The sequence below is a fragment of the Equus caballus genome, chromosome 1 (genome assembly GCF_041296265.1).
Source record: "Equus caballus isolate H_3958 breed thoroughbred chromosome 1, TB-T2T, whole genome shotgun sequence".
In the NCBI taxonomy this organism is placed as follows: Eukaryota; Metazoa; Chordata; class Mammalia; order Perissodactyla; family Equidae; genus Equus; species Equus caballus.
The window spans coordinates 130128967-130146078 of record NC_091684.1 but is presented as its reverse complement, the minus strand read 5'-3'; the positions used below and the strand labels follow the sequence as shown (position 1 = coordinate 130146078).

Sequence of the window (17112 nt, the reverse complement as noted above, 5' to 3'; positions counted from 1 at the left end):
ATGAAAAAAATGAATACTTTGGGACCAAGGGTTTGAGGGGAGGGAGAACACATTGTTTGACTCAAAAGTTTTTTAGGAGTAAATCAAAATAGAAATTAGAAGCTATTTGTAATTTGTGACAGTAAAAGCATGAATCTTATGGAATATGGCCAAAACTTTACTCAGAATGAAATTTAGTCTTAAATGATTTTATCAGTTGCGGTAGAAATGGCCTAAACAACTCAAGGAGCTAGAACAGTATTCACATCACCCCCTCGGGAAATAGGATATATGTATTTATTTATTTATTTCCACATATAGCACTTAGGATGTATTATATCTTTTGAGGATAAAAACAAATAGAGGTTGATAAGATCTGATTCTTTGAGAATACTGGTAAACTGTGAAAGGCTAACGAAAATTAAAATGGAGTAAACAAAAATATCCCGCATTATGGCTGAAAAAGAATATAACCAAGATGACATGGAGATTAAAAACGAGGGAATGCAGTATTCAAAATCTTAATAAAGTGGGTCGTTATCTAAAAAGTAAATCATCAGAATTATAGCGTATCTGAAAGGATTCTTTTCAGCCTTCTCTCTCATTATTCCCATATTTTGATCTTTTGCTCCAGCAAAACTGGACTGTACACTGTTCCCTTAGTATAACTCATATTTTCCTACATGTTCAGCATCGTTTGCTCACTTTTCTCTGCTATTAATGCCATTTTCTCTTTTTTTGTGTATTCAGATGCTACCTATCTTTTAAGCAAGTACACGTTTCATTTCCTTCAGAAAACTTACTGTGGCATCTTAGCTGGAAATGTGCACTTGTGATAATACTCATCTGTCACTTACTCTGCTTTGTAGAATTCTGTATGTTTTAATGCTGTTATGTATTCCTCTTCCTTATGGAGAGTAAATACTTTGAATATTCCCCGTATGTATATACCTTATCTCTGCTATGTATATACCTTTCATTATCCGCCATAGTCTAGTTTAGTTTATAGAGTAGGGACTCTGAAAAATGAATATTTAATCGATTGTTAAAAGTGAATCAAGATTCAAGTTAGGAAAAAGTGGTTAACTGCCATTTCAGGTAAAGTTAAGATTTTTTGGGTGATAATTTCCTAGTTATGTATGCATGAATGAGGGAATGGATTTAGTCTTTCCAAACTCTGTAAGCCCTAGATAAATGTGTTTTGATATAACAGGCATCTTCCTAAGCCTCAGTTTTTTCTTTCTAAGATGGGGATAATACCATATCGAATTTTTAGGACTGTATGAGACAATGAGTATGTAGCTCCTGGCACAGTGCTTGAAAAATAATTCAGCCCTGCATAATTGTTATTTTTTACACCTTTCGTATGAAGTTGTAATTACTTGCAACTACAAAATGGTTATTTCCCATCTTGATATGCCTTAGTATTTTGCCTGCTGGCAATGAGCATGCATAGATTGAAACACTATGTAATTTAATGTTTACTTCCAATTTAGTTATTCCTTCATTCCCAAGCATAACCTGTGCTAGTTTGCTTTTTCCTCGTTAGGCCTATTGTAATTTGCATCTTTCACATTTTTTGTGAAGCAATGTTTATTTTTTCACCTGTCATTGCTCTCTGGATTGGTATACATTGTGACTAATTCTGTCATAGGTCACTGGACTAATTCTTTAAGACTAGGACCCTTTGGGTGAGCAGTTAAAATATAAAGTAACGTTTTTCTTTTTTTCCTCCAAAAGGAGAAACTGACAAATTAAGTCAATATTAATGGATTGCTGTAGTGACTCCTGCCTTAGATCGATTACCTGTTGACGACTATCACCTGGTTCAGGCAAGCTAGAGCATAATTAGACAGTGGCAGAGAAGTGTTATCGCAGATTTTTCCAGACCTTTGGTATTTAGTCAGTATAAATAACAAAACCAAAGCAAAATAAATATTTTATTGTCTGGTTATTTCCACTGCCTTTTAAATTATTTCTAAAGTTAAATGACTATTCTATACCTGTATTTAATTTTGCATCATATACCTCTTGAAGTACGTAGATATTCAACCACCTCAGCTACCTTGTAGAAACTCAATTTGGTTTCAGATTTAATCATCATGATTTTACCAGTTCTGACAAATAAGCACCATTCTGTACCAGGTGTGTAATCTCAGCAGTGTTTTTATGAATCTGCACTCTATCCTGTGAGAAAATATGTATTTTTCAGTCTTTTTTGATAACATTTATAGTATTTTAAAGAAGCAATCTCAGAAATCAAAGTGTTAAAATTAATGTGGTAATGTTCCTAATACTGGGATAAGAAAAACACAGCCACAGTTTTAGTTTGTTTTAAAAATTAGCAAAATAACAGTTATAAAACTTTTTTCTCTTTAGGGCCAAGGAATATGAGAGTTTAATGGAAACAAAAAATTCTGGCTCTGACTCACCTTATAAAGCAAAGTGAGTATTTTATCCTACACTGCCATTCTCTATCTCTTCAATCTCTGCCGGTAACAAAACTTTATCTGAATTATTATTGTATGCCTGTCATCATAGGCTTTGTATCTGATGCCTATAAGTTCATTCTCCTAAGACAATGGTATGCAACTGGGGATGATTTTCCCAGGGGACATTTGGCTTTGTCTGAGGATGTGTGATAACATTTTGGTTATCACAACTTGGGGAGATGGTGCTACTGCCATCAAGTTCATTCAGGCCAGGGATACTGTTAAATATTCTTCAGTGCACAAGACAGTCTCCCCCAGCCAAGAATTATCTCACCCAGAAGCATCAATAGTGCTAAGGTAGAGAACCTCTGTTCTATCAGAACAGGTTCTGGCAAGGCTGTGCTGGTTCTTGCTCTGAGGAGATCTCTTTCAGGATTGTTGTGATGGCTACTTGACAGAAAAGGATTTAGACTCCACCATTGGGTGTAAGTGTAACTACACAATAGCTAAGTAAACAAAAACATCAACATTTTGCTTCTCTCAAATATACTGCCAATAGAAGTGCAGTGAGAAAGATACTCACATACGCTGTCAATGTGAGTGCAGATTGGTGTAGTCTTATTGAAAGGCAATGTGAATCCAGAGCTTAGGACATCCACTATAAACTTCAGGCTGCTTAGTGAAATAATGCAAAATATGCCCAAATATTTGTATATGGAGGTGACTGGTTTAGTTATTTACTTATTTATTTTTCCTGAGGAAGATCAGCCCTGAGCTAACATCTGTGCCAGTCTTTCTCCACTTTATATATGAGTCGCTGCCACAGCGTGGCTGATGAGTGGTGTAGGTCTGCACCCAGGAGCTGAACCTGTGAACCCAGGCTGCTGAAGTGGAGTGTGCTGAACTTAACCACTATGCCATGGGGCAGGCCCCTTAATGTGATTTTTAACAGTGAAAAAGTCAAGAAACAGCTTAAATGCCACAAATTGAGGAATATCTTTAACCAGTTTATGTAGATATGCTATAGCATTTTAATGTAGCAATTATTTACAATAGAAATATTCTTGCCTGTCAGAAATAAAATACCCATCAGGTAATTACTTTTATTTATTATTGTTCAGGAACTATTAGCCATTGCTATTCTAAAAGAAAAAATATATAAAATATTAAAGAAGTTAACAAAATTATCAAGATTATCATGATACTGCATTTCTGGAAAACCCAACAGAATCAAGTGAAACACTAGCAGAAACAAGAAAATCAATTCAGTAAGGTGGCTGATTACCAAATTAATGTGATAATATTAATAATAGGTAATGTTTACTGAGCCTTAACCTTATGCCAGTCTCTCTACATGTATTGACTCATTTATTCCTCACAACAACTCAATGAATTTCATTAGGGAAACTTAAGCCCTAGAGAGAGTAAGTAACTTGCCTGAGGTTATGCAACAGCATATCCAGAATACAAAAATTGATAGCCTTTCTTTCTGATAATTGGTTAGAAAATATAAATATAATTTACAAAAGCACTAAAAGAGTAAACTATTTAAAAATAAACTCAACAAGAAATCTGAAGACTCTATAAAAATAAAACCTTAAAATACTAACAAAGGATATAAAAGGAGACTTGTATAAATGGAAAGACAAATTATACTCTTGGAGAAAAGACACACTATAGTAAATTCTCTATATGTTGTCCTACAAATATAATGTAATCCCAATAAAATAACAGAGTTTTTAAAAAGAGATAGAATCATTTTAAAGACTATATGGAAAAATAAATAAGAATTTCTAGGAAAAAGAATTTAAAAGAAGGGAGTATGAGGTAGGACTGAGTTAACAGGTATGTAGTTAAAATAATTTGGCTTTGGCATGTGAATAATAGTACAAATTGATGGAAGAGATTTTTAAAAACAATCTAGAAATAGATCCAAATGTTTGAGGAAATTTAATATATGACTGTAGTGTTTACAAAGATGGTCAAAAGTTGAGCCATTTCTGGAGGCGTGCCCCTTTGCAATATAACTTCTCCATCAAGAGGTGAACTCTGTTTTCCTTCCTCTTAATTTGTTCTAGCCTTTTGACTTGTTTTGACCTACAGACTACTGTAGAAACAATATGTGACTTCTGAGCCTTAGCCTCAGAGATCTTGAGGCTTCTGCTCTGAACCTCACTTTCTTGTTCCCCTGTGACTGCCATGTAGGGAAGCCTGCCTCAGCCCCCTTGAGGATGAAAGATTACTTAGTCATAGTAATCAATTCTTTTAATATGCTGTTGAATTCATTTTGCTTGTTTTGTTGAGGATTTTTGCATCAGTGTTCATGGGGGATGTCAAATCTTATCAAACCTCTGCTTGTGTCACATTTCTTATGTCCCATTGGCCAAAGCAAGTCATTTTGCCAAGTCCAGAGTCACTGTATGAGGAGACCATACATGTCACCACTAGCAAGACATAATTCAACCAGGGCCTTTAACGTAACAATCTACTACACAGCTTTCTCTGGATTCGTCTCTTACTTGACTGGTTGCTCTTTTTCAGTATCTTTTGTGTGGTTCTTTCCCATCTTCTTAACCTCTAACTTTAGCATGTCTTTGTCCTGAGAATTCAAACAGAATTACTCCCTTGGTAATCTCATTCAGTTTCATGATTTTAAACAATCCAGACCTCTCCCCAGAACTCCAGACATATCCAACTTCCTATTTAGCATTTCCATTTGGATGTCTGTCTGTTCATTTTTACCCTTCAGGTGAACATGTGCAAAGTTAAATTCCTGAAATTTTCTGCCAAACCTTACCCCTCATATTTTTGCTCATCATAGAAAATGGCAAGTCCATCCTCTAAGTCGAGGCTAAAATCTTTAGAGTAATCCTCTCTTTTTCTCACTTTCAGTCCATCAACAAATTCTGTTGGCTCTATCTTTAAAATATATTCAGAATCTGGAGGCCAGCCCTGTGCCTGAGTGGTTAAAGTTCTGCCTGCTCCGTGTTGGTGGTCTCGGTTCACGGGTTTGGATCCTGGGTGCGGACCTGCGCCACTCATCAGCCATACTGAGGAGGCATCCCACATACAAAATAGAGGAAGACTGGCACAGATGTTAGCTCAGGGCTAATCTTCCTCAAGCAAAAAAAGAGGAAGGTTGGGGCTGGCCCCGTGGCCGAGTGGTTAAGTTCGCGCGCTCCGCAGCAGGCGGCCCAGTGTTTCGTTGGTTCGAATCCTGGGCGCGGACATGGCACTGCTCATCAGACCACGCTGAGGCAGCGTCCCACATGCCGCAACTAGAAGAACCCACAACGAAGAATACACAACTATGTACCGGGGGGCTTTGGGGAGAAAAAGGAAAAAATAAAATCTTTAAAAAAAAAAAAGAGGAAGGTTGGCAACGGATGTTAGCTCAGAGCAAATCATCCTCACCAGAATAAAATATATTCAGAATCTGACCACTATTCCTTACCTCCGTAGTAAGTATTCTAACCTACCATTATGTCTTATCTGGATTATTGTAGCAGCCTCCTAATTAGTCTTACACTGCTTCTGCCGTTGCTCACTACAGTCTGTTGGCCAAGGGACAACCAGGATGTTCTTTTAAATTGTAAGTCTAGAAAAAATGGCAGTAGCAATAGATATATAATTTTTCAGTATTTTTAAATCCTTACATAGAAACCAGCTAACTAGTTAAGAAAACCAGAAACCCATGGCAGCGTTTACAACAAAACCACATTACCAGATATCTCCATGAAATCCAAAAAACAAGTGGATAGAAACAAACAGCCACAGACCTGCATGGTATTGACAAGGATGTGAAAGAAAGCAAAGAGAAGCAACTAGGGTAACAAATGCAAGGAAAGGAGAACCCCAAAATAACTAACAGGTTTTCACTGGAAAGTACAGGGAACCACTTTGAGAAAAGCATCTGAATTTCATTCTCAAGTGAAGGGTGCGTGTGAACAATGTTGCCTTAGTTTTTGCTCTTGCACATTGATAATTTTATGCCCTCAGAAATCAGTGTTGCCAGTTACAAATCCTTGATCCACATTTTCATTTCTTTTCTTGAGGATCTTAAATACCAATAGAGAATGAACTTTAGGCAATCAAAATTATTAAACACACATCAACATAAGGAGTAGTGATGAACACTCAAGTTATAGTTTCTTGTAGAACTAAGACTAACTGATGGCTAGAAAGAAAAAAAACTGATGGCTGGAAAGAAAAAGACTACATGATAGCTGTATCTCAGATAATTTTATAGTATAACTAGAAAAAAGATCAAGGAGAATGGGGGAAACATATGCTAAAAAATTAACCGTTCTCTAATTATACTGGTGATATTATTAGTAATGTTATTCTGAGTCTGTTGTGCATATAATATGGGATAAAGTAAAGGAGATTATGGAGATTAGAATTCTTTTATCCCCTGTGTTCCTGAGAACCTGAATTCTCAGTCTGGAAGAAAGGAGATAGATATAGTAGAGATCAGGTAAAACCCCTGTAGGACTGAATTTGAATTAAATTAATTTATGAGGCATTTTATCTTTTAAAAAGTGTGTGTGTGTGTGTATTTGTGTATGTATACGTATTTGTGTGTACATATATACATTCACGTGTATGTTCGTATACACATATTTATTTATTTCCTCACTCTGTCCGTTGAAGAGACCTAGAAACAGTGACCAATGCAGTAGCGGTGAGCATCCCTTGTGCTCACTGATTTAGGACTTGAAATATCATTTCTCGTAAAAGAGGCAAGAACTTCTTGGAAAAATGCCTAATTCTAGATCTGAATGTCCTGTCATACTAGATGGCAGGGAAGCTCTCGAAGACTGCTAGTATTGTCAAAGGACTCAGGAGCCAACTTGAAGAGTTTCCTACAGAACAGAGATAGAACAGTTTGAGCTTCAGAAAGGATAATTATTATAACTGATTGAACTTGATAACCAAATAGTAAATGAAAAGAAATGTCTCCATATAAAATTATTGTAGCTAGTGAATGAAAATTACTCTTCCTCTCATCTTCCAGTTTCCCCACCCCTTCCCAGAAAAATCCAGTCCAGAAGCCATTAGATGAGAGAGCACCATCTGCGTTGAGGGGATGGCTGGAGGCAGCAGTGGTGCAGTGGAAGGCGTCAGAGCCTGAGTAGGCTGAGGTGGACATTTATGCAGGGGGAGAAGGGTGTGGCCAGGTGTGGAGACTCAGAGCCCAAGCCAAGTGAAGGGAGCTTCCATGTGGTAGAGGGCACCATTCTCTGGGTTGAGGATCAGAGCAGAGTGAGGAGGGCATCTCTATGGAAAAACATCCTGGCACAATCTATCAGAGTCCAAGTAAAGAGGGAGGCAAAGGGTGTCAAAATACAGGCAGGGTGAGAAGGGTAGAAGAGCCCAGAATGGGGAGTCAGAGCCCAAGTAGAGACATAATAGCATACCTACAGAAACAAAGATGGATGGTATGTTACATGTAGAGGGATTGGTCAAATAAATAAGTATATTAAGGATGATGGGAGGCAGGTTGCTCATTGCTGGAGAAGAGAGTTAAAAATAAACTCTCTTGGGGCCGGCCCCGTGGCGCAGCGGTTAAGTTCACGCGTTCTGCTTCAGCTGCCTGGGGTTCGCCAGTTCGGATCCTGGGTGCGGACATGGCACCGCTTGGCAAGCCATACTGTGGTAGGCGTCCCACATATTAAGTGGAGGAAGATGGGCACGGATGTTAGCTCAGGGACAGTCTTTCTCAGCAAAAAGAGGAGGATTGGCAGCAGATGTTAGCTCAGGGCTAGTCTTCAAAAAAAAAAATAAAATAAACTCTCTTTTCCAGTAGGAGAATATACTCTGTTCTCCACCAGGAGAGTAGAAAAACCCCATGGTGATGACTTGGAGTTGTAGGTATCAGTTTTAACTCTTATTTCCCAATATATATAAATGGAAATAAATATAGATGTAAATGTGTAGGGATATGGATATATTATAATATGTTACTTTTTAAATATTTATTTATAAAATAATATACACATATTTCCTAGCTCATTCTAATGAGAGTGAGAGTCTGGGAGCAGCAACACCCTAATAGCACTGAGCACATCTAATATACCCATGTAAGTGTGAGAGCGAGGTAGTTCCCTAAAAGGGAAAGAGTTCTTTCTCCACAAGAAGCAATGTTGACAGGCGAAAATGAAAGATATCCAATATAGGAAGCAATATATGTATACTGTTTTTTCATCTTTTATAGGGATTTCTTAGGTTCTTATATTTAGTGTAAGCATATTATTTAAAAATAGAAAAGGAACCAGAAGCCCTAAATTTAGACCGGGTACCTTTCAAATAGAGTGAAAGGAAAAAAAGTTAATGTATTTATATCTTCCTGTCCATCTCACTAAAGAACAATGTTATTTTCTAAAATGAACACAGTCCCCTTTCTTAAACTTTACAAATCTTCCCAGTGATGCTGATGAACCCACCAAACTTTACTGTGATAAAAATGAGGGCTCCTTACAGAGGTGCTTTCACATTTCACATTTACCAGTGACAGATTTGAATTTAGTTGTTGTTGGAATTTGTTCAATTTTGAGAAGAAAATATCTGACCTTACAACATTCTCCACAAAGCCATTTACCTCACAGATACTTCTTTTGTTCTAGGCTAGGAGTTATGAAGCCTCCATTCGTTCTTTTCAGGCTAGAAAAATTATCTGCCACAAGTAACTCAAATAACAATTTCTGTGTTAAAAAACTGCACCCTCTAAACAGCTCCTGTTCTTGCTCTGTAGGGAAAATATAGTTTTCAGGGTTTGAGTCCTGTGACAGTCTCTAATTATTTATAGTATAAATCAAAATCTGGTGCTGTTTTCTTGAAAGGGGCTATATTATTTGTGGTATTTCTGTGGAGGCAGGGAATGAAACAGAGGTTTAGCTCATGTTACCAAAGCATCCCCTTGATTTGGCATTCTTCCTTGAAGGGTAGGTTCATATGAATCCCAGATTTGATTTACCTCAGGGTGAAATACAAGCCCCTTGTATTCTGTGAATTAAAATGGTCCTTGTACCTCCCTAAGTACCCCTGGTTTTCAGGGGAATGTGAGCATTCTTGGTAAGAATACTGCTAGAATCATATGCATCCATTGCTATGGCTGGATATTTAGTTACATTGGTGTGCAGGCCTTACTCAGCCAAAAGCTAAAGTGGCTACTTATCTATCACACAATGAAGTTCACTGCCAATATTCTTCCACATGATAAGGTTGGTAACTTTAATCGGATGGGACTCTAGCCCATATTTGATCAGAAGGGAAAAGAAGTATGTTACTCTTACTCTATTTTTGTATTTTTTTATATTCCCTTTTTCTGTTTGTTAAATTGAGACCTTCTGTCAATGAATAGTAATAATAGTTGATCATTTATTGAGTGTTTAGTGAATGGTGTTAAGTATATTACTTTAATTATCTCTGATCTTCAAAAGCTCTGAAAGGAGATATATAGAAATATATATAAAATCTCTACTTTTAAGATGATGAAATTGAGATTCCGAGTAGTAACCTCACCAGGGTTTACATACGTGGTAGGGCTAGAGCCAGAATTCAAGTATAGGTATTTCTGATTTTAGAGTTTGTATTCATTCTTTGACTTAATCAAAGTAATCTTCATATGGATAGCTTAGGTTTAACATGGAGTTCACCAGTGCCTTTTTGAACTGTATTTGCTGTCTCATTCTTTGAGAAATTTTAAATTTTTACATAACTATGTTTTTAGATTAAATTGTATTCTGGGATATTATTCATTTGTGAATAAAATTTCCTTATTTGAATTGATTAATAAGGTATGGAGGCAAAAGCATGAGATTTGAAGATCAAAGGCCTAGATTTCTAGTCCCACTAGTACCTTTAACCAGTTGTGAGATCTTGGGAAAGTCACCTAATTTTCCTGAGACTTAGTTTCGTCATTTTTCAAACAAGAATAATACTAATGGACAGTGTCTTTCAGAGGATTAAATAATATCATGTACATGAAATTTTTGTAACCTATGAGATTACAGGTATTATTAAGATTAGTGGGGGCTGGCCCCATGGCCGAGTGGTTAAGTTTGCACGCTCCGCTTTGGCGGCCCAGGGTTTCGCTGGTTGGGATCCTGGGTGTGGACATGGCACTGCTCGCCAGGCCATGCTGAGGCAGCATACCACATGCCACAACTAGAAAGACCCGCAACTAAAATACACAACTATGTACTGGGGTCTTTGGGGAGAAGAAGGGAAAAGAGAAAGATTAATGTAAAGAAGAAATTTCTACTTAAGCCATTCATCATTAAATTTCTTTTGAATACACTTTCTGGAGGTAGTATATTAGAATAAGGCAGTGAACAGGTAGACAAGAACCTTCTCTCACGAAGTTAATACTATGCTTCTGCACTGTCCAATATCATAGCTTGTAGCCACGTGTGGCTATTTAAATTTAAATTATTAAAATTAAATACGACTGAAAATTCAATTCCTCAGTCACACTCTATTTCAAGTGAACAATAGCCACGTTTGGCTAGCAGCCACCATGTTGGACAGTACAGATATGGAACATTACCATCACTGCAGAAAGTTCTGTTGTAAAACTCTGCATGGGAGAGACTTGTGATGAGTGATTTGAAGGAATAGTCAAAAATCAGAGAAAGTAAAGTTTAAACTAAAAACTAAGGGATAAGTAGGAATTTTCTAGATAATGTGGAGTTGGAGGAAGCATTTCAGAAGGAATGAATGAATAGCATTTGCAAAGGCACTGAAGCAAGAAGAAGAGAGGGATTTAGATCCAGAAAGATATCATGCATACAGAGCCTGTGTGTCAGGATTAGCCCTACATGGGAGGAATCAGTCTTCCTTGATTGTAATGTGACAAACAAAGGGAGAATATGGGTAAAATGCAGATAGGCTTGTAGATTCTGTGGCAGAAAGTAAGGATTTTCCTGTTTCAATAGCTTATATTTTCTCTATGAAATATAAGATCTTCTTATGAGAGCAAGAGAGAGAAAGTAAAGTGGAGTTTTGAAGAGACTGGGGAATGTATGAAACAAGTCTTTGTGGAGAGTGGGAGAGTGAGCAGACTAGACAGATTTAGTGAGATCCTGAATCTATACTCATGCCAGTCTTTGTTATGGTATGACTTTTTCTTAGGATCAGAAATGGAAAAGGCTGGCAGATGTTCATTAATCCAGCTAAATAAATTGACATGTGCAAGGTACTGAGAATGGTGCCTGGCCCACAGAAAGAGCTAAACAAGCATTAGTGTTTATTTCCACTGCTAGTGTTTGGCTAGTAAGAGTAACAAACAGAACAACAGAGAGGGAATGTAGCACATTTAGAAGGAAGTGATTATAAAGATGGCCTATGAAATCTGTCATAGATAAAGACAGAAGTAAGATAATAGGGTGATGATGTATAGGGGAAAAGTGGAGAGATCTGGGAGAGTGTCTGGTGAGTATCTGTTGGTGGAATGCTCAAGCAAATAAGTGGAAAGGAGAGAGGATTGCTCAAAGAGTGAGATGTATGAAACAGAAGTAAGGACTACAAAGAAATGCTACACACAGTCCCCTTACTAAAGAATCACATAATCTAAATAATATATAGTAAAAAGCAAATAATTGCTCTATTATCTAAGTAAATGACATCAGCAATGGCAAGCATTCCCCAAATTGCCTGTAAATTGGAACATGGGGAGTTTGACATTCAAGGAGTTTGACATTTTGAGAGTTTACAGTGCTTATAACACAATATCTAAGTCTACCTTGAAGATTTAAATCAATATGTGAAAACGTGCTCAGTTTCTTATACTCATTTTTTTCTGCTGTCATACTCTCACCTTCTTCCATCTCCAATTCTGTTCAGGCTTGAGCACAACGTGGAAACTGATTGCAGCAATTGCTCCAGCTTAATCCGTGGATGGACAGTACTGCCCTCTAGTTCTGTTTTGTGCCATGAGGACTAGATTGGTGTTTGTGAATATAAAGTAGTACCAGCCTTAGGAGAGGTTTGTTTTTTCTTCCCCGTCAGGTGCTCTGTGAAGCAGTTTCTAGTACAATAATGAAAGTAACTTTTATTTCAAAATGTTGAGGAAAATGAAGTAGTATAGTCTAATTCCTTAATGTCATTCTTCCCTTTCATTTTGTATTGCAGACTTCAGCGATTAGCCAAAGATCTTCTAAAACAGCAACAAGTACAAGACAGTGGCTCATGGGCAAACAATAAGGTTTCTGCTTTAGATCGGACCCTAGGAGAGATCGCTAGAATATTAGAAAAAGAGGTATGTAACTATCACTGGCCTCTGGCCTTAATCTTTGTTGTTCTTTCTATGACAGGACATAGGGCTATGAGGCAGACTCTCAGTATATGCATTTCTTCTGTGTTTTCCAAAAGCTGGTCAAACCGTTGATGGATGTTTTTTCCTTTTGTTAATGAAATTGAAGTTGTTTTCAATTGCTTTAATTGAAGTCCTCAATAGCAAAAATGTATTCTTTTAGGTCATGGTTTTCTTAGTCATATTTTTATGCTTACAAACAAAATGAAATTATTTTAAATGAGATCATAATAATAAAGATAAACAATTTTATGGCAGAAAATATAAAACTTTCAATTATAAAGCTCATAAGTCACAGATTTCCACACCAATTTCCTTCCTGTTTCCAATAGAAGATTTGGCAGGTTTCTTTAATGACTTAGAGTCGGTAAATGTTTTGATGACAGTTAAATCCTTAATGGTTTTAAAAGGATTTATTATTCACTATAGAAAATTTTAAATGTACAGAGAAGACATAAAACTCCCTGTAATACCCACTGTTGACATTTTATTGTATTTTCTTCTAATCCTTTCAATGTACATTTTTTACATTCTTTTATCTGGCTAATTTTATCAAAAATATTTTGTAATATCTTTAAAAATTCTTTGTAACCGAATGAACATAGCACAATTTATATCACTTAAGTGGTTTCTAACTTTTCTATTTCAGGTTATGACCATCTTTGTTTATTACCTGCATTTGTTTTTCATTTTCTGGGTTTAAAATTTATTATATAACATTTGGCGTATACAAAAGAATTTAGTGATTAAAATAACAAAAATACAATGAACACCTGTGAACTCACCATCCAACTTAAGAACTGGACTCTTCATAGTACATTTATGGTTCCCAGTATGATCCTTCCTCACCACATCCTCCTACCTCTGTTCCCCCTGCGGGAAATACTGTACAGAATTAAAGGGGTATCTTTTCTTTGTTTTCTAAAAGTAGCTTTATTGCTTTATCACATAAATGTACTGTTAAAAAAATGTGTTATTTAGTTTTGCTTATATTCGACCAGTATAAAATATCATACTGTAGACTTCTGTGACTTTTTTTCAATCAAAGTTATGGTTCAGAGTTTTATTTAAGCTTATAAAATATAGCTGTTTTTCATTCATTGTCTCTGTTGTATCTTGAGTACTTCATTGTGTTAATACAGAATTTTTTTATCCATTCTCCTGACAGTGGACATTTGTTTTCAAGATTAGACTGGTGTGTGTGTGAGGTTGGGGCCGGGGGTTGGAGACAGTGCTGCTCAAACATTCTTGTATCAGAACAAATGGACAAGAATTTCTCTAAAGCAAGGAGCCTCAGACTTTAGTCTGCATCTGGATTACCTAGAGGACTTGTTAAAACACAGATTGCTGGGCCCTACTTGGATTTCTGAATCAGCAGATCTGGAGTGAGTCCCAGGAATTTGTATTTCTAAGAAGTTCCCAGGTGACACTGATGCTGCTAGTCCAAAGACCATACTTTGAGAATCATTGTTCTAGTCTGCAGCATATACCTGAAGGGTGGAATTACTGGCTTCTCATGCTGTAACTGACCAACTTTACAGGATGGTGCTCAGCTGAATTTTGGCATCAGACAGTATAATCCTCTGTAGGAACTGTGAGCAGCGTATTCACTGTGGTATCATGGCAGAGCCACATAGAGTCAGTTCTTCTGTATAACATAGCCCTTTCAGAGAGTATTAAAAAAGTTCCTAAGAAACTGATAGTTGTCAGACTTTTGCTAGATGGAGTGTTTGGAGGTTTGATATGCTTCCAAAATCTTTTTATTTTGGAAAAATCTTTATTTAAAAATTAGTACATACCAATTATTTTTATTTTTATAAAGAGTACTTATACTTTGAACTAAAAGGCATTTGCTCAAAGATACCACCATGTGCACCTTATCTCATGAATATTGTTTTAGATTGAAGTAATCACAGAGTTTTTAAGAAAAAAGTAAAATGATCTGTATAAGAAAGATATTTAGTATGAAAAATCCAAGCAAACTTATTTCATTCACAAAGGGGCAATTTACTGGAATACCACTGATGCCTTGTAATTTTAGGGAGAAAAATTTAGTCTGGCTCCCAGTCTAAATGGTCTGTGTCAGGAACTTCGCTGTAAAGCTGTCCTCAGAGTATACACTGTAGGACCACCTAAGAGTCTAAACTTGGCCACAATAAAATCCTTTTGCTACTTTTATGACTAAAATCCTTTTTTACTAAGCCAAGACAGACTCACTTTATGTAGAATTCTGTTCATAGAGTTATACTGATGTTTCAGTGTAATTCAGCTGATGATATTTATGATTTCAGTCTAGGAATTGTAAATAACCATTCCTTTTTGTTTGGAAAACTGCCTGAAGTAACAGAATCATTAGAGCCAATGCCAAGTACCCAGTGAAGGATTTTAAGACAACCTAGAAGTTACAAGGGTGAGACTGGTGGAATTTGGACAAGCACTCACTGAGGAATTGTGAGTGATGAATCTTGAGGTTGTTATCCTCTTAATTTAGACCCTAACACACTGATACTTTCTGTTACTAATTTGACACAAATTTCCTTAGTAGTTTTCTGAAGTTCTGACACTGGTTTAGAGCTAGCAGGTTGAACTTGTAATGCACAAAAACTCTTGTAATGGAAGAGAGCAGGAAACTGAGGAGACCCAGGGTTTGTAGTGCTTACTGTGTGTCTCAGGTCCCTTTTGGCTTTTTGAGTTCTCTAGATTCCGTTCAGAAATAAAAAGTTTATAAGCTGTGTTGCATATCTTATGCATTTTAACAAACTTCAGGCACTTCTGTAAGAAATATGGTGGTCTAGACTACTTGTACCAACTTTACCAACAAAAAAAGGAGTGATGTCAGCATCGTGGCAGGGTGAACTTTCATGGTAATCTCTCCCCTCCATCATACAATGATAAAGACATTCATACTCCAACAGAGGACAATCCAAACAACACAAAAGACATTTGAGAGACCCACACAGCCATGTGACAGAGGGTGGAGAGGCAGGAGCCCCCCTTGGAGGAGGTGAAAGGGGTAAGAGAAAACTTCACTCCCTCCCCAAAAGACTGGGATCTGAGATTGCAGGCAGCCTCCAATAGGGAAGGAATGGGGGAGAGGACATTCATTCACGGGAACATCAAAGAGCCCCAAGGGCCCTCGCACCCTAGGGGAAAGCCCCTACTAAGGTGAAAGCTAACACAGGGGTGACCTCATCAAGCCAACACCCCAGGAGGGCAGATAGCAAGGGCAGAGCTAGAAAACTCGGAGAGCATGTAGAAGATCCCCATGCACCACCCTCCCCGCCCCAGCTGGCTCCAATGCCTGGGATCTTGGCAGATCACAGAGGGCTCAGAATACTCTGCTCTTGACCCCCATGCAGTGGCAATTGGCAGTAACTGTGACCAAATAACTACCACGGTGCACCGAAACAAGAGCCATGCCCTCTAGTAATACCAAAAATTGTATTAAATCTCCACACCAGAGAGAAAATGACAAGTACTCAGAAATCATTGCTGAGGACACAGAAATGTGTAATCTAAATGACAGATAATTTAAAATAGCTATCATCAAAAAACTCAACAAGTTAAAAGAGAATGTAGAGAAACAATTCAACAAGTTCAGGAGCTACTTCACAAAAGAGATTGAAACTATAGAGAAGAATCAGTCAAAAATATTAGAGATGGAAGAGAGAAAACAAAATATGAATTCCCTGAACATGTGAGCAGATGTCATAGAGGAGTATATCAGCATAATCGGGGAGAGACATGTTGAAATCCTCCAGAGAGAGGAGGACAGAGAGCTAAGACTAAAAAGAAATGAAGAAAGTCTCTGAGCAATATCTGACTCAATTAGGAAATGGAACATAAGAATTATAGGTATTAAAGAAGGAGAAGAGAAGGAGAATGGAGGAGTAAGCTTGTTCAAAGAAATAATAGCAGAGAACTTACCAAACCTAGGAAAGGAGATGGAAATCCATGTGGAAGACTCTACCAGATCTCCTAAATATGTCGATATAGAAAGACCTGCAAGGCATATAGTAGTGAAACTGGCAAATGTGAATGACAAAGAAAAAAATACTAAGGGCAGCAAGACAGATGAAAATAACCTGCAAAGGAACCCCTATCAGGCTTTCAGTGGATTTCGTTGGAAAAACCTTACAGGCTAGGACAGACTGGAATGACATATTCAGACCTTTGAAGGACAAAAACTTTCAGCCAAGAATACTCTATCCAGCAAAAATGTCCTTCAGATACAATGGAGAAATAAAAGCATTTGCAGGCAAACAAAAGCTAAGGGAGTTTGTAGCCACAAGACCACACATAAAAGAAATCCTCAAGAAGGCCCTCATACCTGGGGGAAAAAAAAGGGAGAAAGGTGTTACAAAGCGTGGAGTAAGGAGATAAATA

General features: G+C 37.2%; 1 protein-coding gene across 50 annotated transcripts in view; it reads left to right on the top strand.

Annotated features, from left to right (window-relative positions):
• The window catches only part of SCAPER (S-phase cyclin A associated protein in the ER), a 521075-nt gene that overhangs the window by 267037 nt on the left and 236926 nt on the right, over nt 1-17112 (top strand). For all 50 annotated transcript variants that reach the window (XR_011438966.1, XR_011439156.1, XR_011439026.1 and 47 more), the window contains 2 exon segments: nt 2359-2424; nt 12546-12672. Coding sequence is in view for 47 of the 50 variants with exons in the window: in XM_070267830.1 (XP_070123931.1) it covers nt 2359-2424; nt 12546-12672 (193 nt within the window). In the remaining 3 variants the exon portion in view is untranslated.